Here is a 5477-nt window from a genome sequence, read left to right as displayed (position 1 = left end):
TCCTGAATGATCCCTTAAGGCCAACGGGGGCCAGCTCTGGCCTGGCTCTGGGGGGTTGCCTGGAATGGGGCTTGCCCAGCCTGTGAGCATCTGCTCCCCCCAAGGATGAACAGACCCCCGCCTCCAAGTTATCAGCCAGGGCCCAGGCCACTGGGGGCTCCCGGGGACTCGGTCGGGCGTCGCTCGGGACACTTGGGTTCAACTCCCAGCTCTGCCACCGTGTCCCTGTGTGACCTTGGTTCAATCATTTCACCAGCCCGTGCCTCAGTTCCCCCTCTCTGTGGAATGGGAGGTGACAATCCCTTCCTGCATCTACCTTGTCTATTATCAGTGGGAGGGGGCTGCCTCTCACTCCCCTACTTATCTCCCCTGCTGTCCCATTGCCAACAGGGGAGCAGCCGCTGCTTTGGAGAGAGGGGTCAGAACCCCTCAGCAGACAGATGTGGGGGAAACAGCCCCCCCTTGAAGATCTCCTCATTCCTGCTAGACAGGGGCTTACACCCTCCCCCAGCACTAATACCTCATCCAGCCCCTCTTCGACTCTTGGCCCCAACAACTTCCTGTGGCAGTGAGTTCCACAGGCTGATGCCACAGCCCCTGGAAATGTTTTTCCTCTGATCCCGTGCAGTGGTCTGGTGGGACCCTACTCTCCCCTTGGGGTGCTACCCTTATACACCTAATATCCCCCCCTCAAAACAGGGTGCTACCGTAATGCACCTAATATTTCCCCATCTCTAAAGGTGGGTGCTTCTAGCTGCTCCCTTGACACCCCTAAAAACACCCCCCCCCCGCAACTTCCAGAGTTAGGAAAACCTTTTCTTTGCCTTTGATCTGAGCTGTGGGATCTTGGCTAGATCTTTCCTGGCTCAGCTGACAGAAATGTCCAATTCACCCGTGGGGGAGGGGAATCTCTCTTTTTTTTAAGATGGGGGGGGGGCTGGCAAAGACGCTTCCTGCCCCCCCCCCTACCAAGGGGGGGATTTCTCAAAAGCCCCGGCCTGGAAATGAACGGGCTGGTTTCGAGCCAGCTGCCCCCAGCTCCGCTCCCCCGCGGCCCCTGGGAAAAACCCCTCCCCGCCGCCTGCCGCCTTGGCTGGAAACGAAGCCAGGCCAAGCCCCCTCTGCCCGGCAGGCGGCGTGGGCGGGGGTTCCCGGAACGGGGGCCCGAGCCCGGGCACGTCACTAGCCAGCCCGTGCCCATATATGGGCATCTTCCCCTGCGTCACTGGGAAAACCCTTCCCCCCGCCCGCCCCCTTCCCGTGCGCCGGAGCGGGGCGGGGAAAGCGGCGGAGCGCAGGGGGATTTTTAACCCTGTCCTTGCGCGCAAACAGCCGCGCAGGGGCTCCACGGTCTGACATCAGAACTGCGGGGAGAAAAACAAGACTCTCCCCCCCCCCCAAAATCAGACCCCCTGGGAAAGCGCCAGGCAGCGGGGGTGGGGCTGCAGGAGGGGACCAGCTAGGGAGAGATTCCCAGATGTGGAAGCCCCAGGGACCCGTTGTGAGCAGCCAGGCAGAGCTCTTGGAGAACACAGGCCCCCGAGCCTGAGTGGGAGGAAAACAGCCCAGATCAGCTGAGAACTATCCCATCCACTCAGGCTGGGAGAAGTTGCCAGAAATGCCTCCTACAAGGGGGGGGGGGGGGATTTTGTACAGCACCCTGAGGCCCTGGGCCACAGAGTCCCACCCCAAAAGACAAGATGTGGTAATGAATAATCAGTGATCCATATACACACACAGAGGCCTGTTGAAAGATGTGAAGGAAATGGACAGCACTATAAAAAAAAAATCTCACTTAAAAATACAGAACAGAGCCTGTTTTATGATCAAACATATACACCCCCAGACTGAAATAATTCAAGGGCTAAAAGGGATTTGAAACAAAACCCAAGCCTTAGAGAGGCACTTAGAGAACATTGGTTTTTTTTACTTAAATAAAAGGTCAATAAAAAGTCAAAAAAACAAATACAATCAACTTTTTTTACACACACAAAACAAAATAAATTCGAGGACTTTTGTTTAAAAAAAAAAAAAAAAAAACAAACAACACACAACCAAAACACCACCCAAGTAAAGTAAAGAAGCCGTATTTCCTTTCATGGGATAGGCAGTTCTCTGGTGTGGCAATCAATCCGTTTCTCTTATCTGTCAATGTCAAGTAACAGATTTGGTTTTTGTTCGTTCGGTTTTACGTTAAGGAAAGTCCTGGCCCCTTCATTCAGACACACACGTCCCTTGCTGAAGTACCTCTTGCCGCACGATCCAGCTATGCGACAAGTTTGTGGGTTTGTTCCATTTTTAAATACACACACACACACACACACACATCAATTTTAGGCAATACGCACATATTCTGAATCCAGCAGAGAGCAAAATACAACCCCCTCCCATCCAAAAAATAATAATAATACAACCATCAGCAAACAGGAGGAGGCCGAGAATCGTCTTCAAAGTTGCATGCACAGGTTGGTCCAACGTGTGAGAACACTACAGAAGTCCAGATAAAGTTCATGTAAACTTTCCAACAGGGAGTCCAGTTACACACAAGTCTCTTAAATAAGATTGGGGGGGGGGGGGGGTTTCAGAAGGATTGCATTTTAACAGTCAAAAGCAACTGGCAACCATTGTTCACATGATTCATGACTTTCTGCTTGAGTTGGGCCACCTGATCTCTCAAGACGCTAGCCGTGTTGGACAGTCCCGCGTTCTCCGTCTTCAGCGTCTTGACTTTGTCCTCCAGCCGGGCTATCCTTTCCAGCTTCCTCTTCCGGCACTTGGTAGCCGCCAACCGGTTCCTCAGCCGCTTCCTTTCCACCTTGATCCTCTCCTGATCTTCCATGTTGATGGGAGACACAGGAGGTGACTGGACATCGGGCACAGTCTGAGGCTCTTCCTTGAAGACCTGCACCCTAGACGGGAGGGAGGGGGCCAAGGAGTGACCCCCATAGGCGTGGGTCTGGGGCAAGTAGCTGAGGTTGGCGGTGGGGTAGCTGGAGGAGGTGGTCATGGTGCCGGGGTTGTAGCTGGTCAGGTTGGTGTAGACGGGGGGCGGCTCTTGATGGAGGGAGGCCCCGTAAACGCTACTGGCCACCGAGGCGGCCGCACCGATGGAGACGTTGGGCGGGGGCATGTGGTTCATCTTGTGCAAGTCGTCCAGGGCCTTCACAAAGCCGTCGGCAAAACCCTCCTGCTCCTCCGTGGCCCCCCGGGGGTAGAAATAGGGGCCCGGGGTGGGCGTGGTGGTGATCACCCCGTTGCTGTTCTGAATGATGAGCCGCTCCAGCTCCGGCGAGGCCAGCTTGAGCGAAGAGTTGGCGCCCGCCTCGGGCAGGCCGGCGGGGGCGTAGAAGGCACCTCCTTCCTCCGCCTGGCCCCGGAGGTGCAGCTGCGCCTTGAGGCCCCGGTAGGGCTCCGAGAGGTTGACGGCCATATTCTGCTTCAGCGCCTTGTAGTCCAGGGGCCCGCTCAGCTCTGCACGCCCGTAGCCGGAAAGAAAGGAGTCGTCATAGAACGGCTGTTCCATTTTGGTACACATCAGCCACGCGACCCCAGATCAGCACGCGGCGACCCGGCCTACACAGATAGAGGGGGGGGGGCTGCAGATCCCGGTGGCAGAGGCAGTGAAGGGGGGGGTTAAGGCAGATCTTCTGGGCTCCCCTCCCACGGCGCCCCCGAGACCAGTCCACGGCTCGGTTTCACTTCCAGAAACGCTCCCTCTTCCTCGCCCCTCTTGCTCCTGGCTGTGTCGGGGGGGTCCCCGGCCGGGTTCTTCTCCCCGAGCGCAGCCCCCACGCGTGGCGGGCGATCGGCCCGGCTCCCTGCTCTCTAGCCCCGTGGGAAGCGACAGGCGGCGGGTACCGTACCGGGCGGGGGCTCCGCGGCGGGGCTGGGCGCAGCTGGCGGCTCCGATCGGGCTCCGGGCTCTGTCCGCGTCTGTGTCAGCTGCTGGCGGCGCCGCGCGGAGCCTTTATAGCGCCCGGCGGGCGGAAACGCGCAGCCATTGGGCCGCGCCGGAGCCCCACGCGCGGGGTGGGGCCGCGGACGCCGCCTGCCGGGCAGCCCCGTGTGTGCTGGGAAGGGCCCGCGCGGGGCCGGGCCGCGCGTCACGGGGCGGGGCCCGAGAGACTGACAGCGAGAGACGCACAACCACACACAGAGGCGGACACACAACCACACACGCGGATGGGCCCGCAGCCCCAGACAGAGACAGACACACAAGAACACACCCAAACCTACAGACACCCAGACGTACAGACACACAACCACACACAGAGACAGACACACAACCACACACAGAGACAGACACACAACCACACACGCGGATGGGCCCGCAGCCCCAAACAGATACAGAGACAGACACACAACAAGACACCCAAACCTACAGACACCCAGACGTACAGACACACAACCACACACAGAGACAGACACACAACCACACACACAGATGGGCCCGCAGCCCCAGACAGATACAGAGACAGACATACAACAACACACCCAAAACCTACAGACACCCAAACGTACAGACACACAACCACACATAGAGACAGACACACAACCACACATACACACAGAGACACAACCACACATGCTGATGGGCCCACAGCCGCAGACTGGCACAGAGGCAGACACACAACAAGACACCCAAACCTACAGACACACAACCACACACAGAGACAGACACACAACCACACATACACACAGAGACACAACCACACATGCTGATGGGCCTGCAGCCCCAGACTGACACAGAGACAGACACACAACAAGACACCCAAACCTACAGACACACAACCACACATAGAGACAGACACACAACCACACACAGACACACAAGCACACACAGAGACAGACACACAACCACACATACACACAGAGACACAACCACACATGCTGATGGGCCTGCAGCCCCAGACTGACACAGAGACAGACACACAACGAGACACCCAAACCTACAGATACCCAAACGTACAGACACACAACCACACACGGACATAGAGACACGTCCATAGAGACACACACACACACACACCCCAAACATACGAACACACAACCACACACAGAGATGGACACACAGCCCCAGACAGACACAGAGACACGGCCAGAGAGACACACACAACCAGGCACAGAGAGACAGGGACACACAATCACACACAGAGACAGACACACAACCATACACATTGATGGACACACAGCCCCAGCCAGACATAGAGACACGGCCATAGAGAAAGACACACACAGAGAGACACAACAACACACACAAACCTACAGACACAGAGACAGACACCCAAACGTATGGACACACAACCACACACAGAGATGGACATGCAGCCCTAGACAGACACAGAAACACATTCATAGAGACAGACAGACACGCAGGGACACACAACCAGGCACAGAGGGACAGGGACACACAACTACACACAGAGACAGACACACAGAGACACAACAACACACCCAAACATATGGACACAGAGACA

General features: G+C 56.8%; 1 protein-coding gene across 1 annotated transcript; it reads right to left on the bottom strand.

Annotated features, from left to right (window-relative positions):
* Window positions 1–2052: 2052 nt before the first annotated feature.
* JUNB (JunB proto-oncogene, AP-1 transcription factor subunit) lies at window positions 2053–3675 on the bottom strand. Its single transcript, XM_005310634.5, has one exon. The coding sequence runs from the start codon at window positions 3533–3535 to the stop codon at window positions 2582–2584; it is 954 nt and encodes a 317-aa protein (XP_005310691.1). The 5' UTR covers window positions 3536–3675; the 3' UTR covers window positions 2053–2581.
* Window positions 3676–5477: the final 1802 nt, after the last annotated feature.

Source organism: Chrysemys picta, chromosome 22, assembly GCF_011386835.1.
Source record: "Chrysemys picta bellii isolate R12L10 chromosome 22, ASM1138683v2, whole genome shotgun sequence".
NCBI lineage: Eukaryota > Metazoa > Chordata > Testudines > Emydidae > Chrysemys > Chrysemys picta.
Note: the sequence above shows the minus strand (reverse complement) of the source record. Positions and strands in the feature narration are given on the sequence as shown.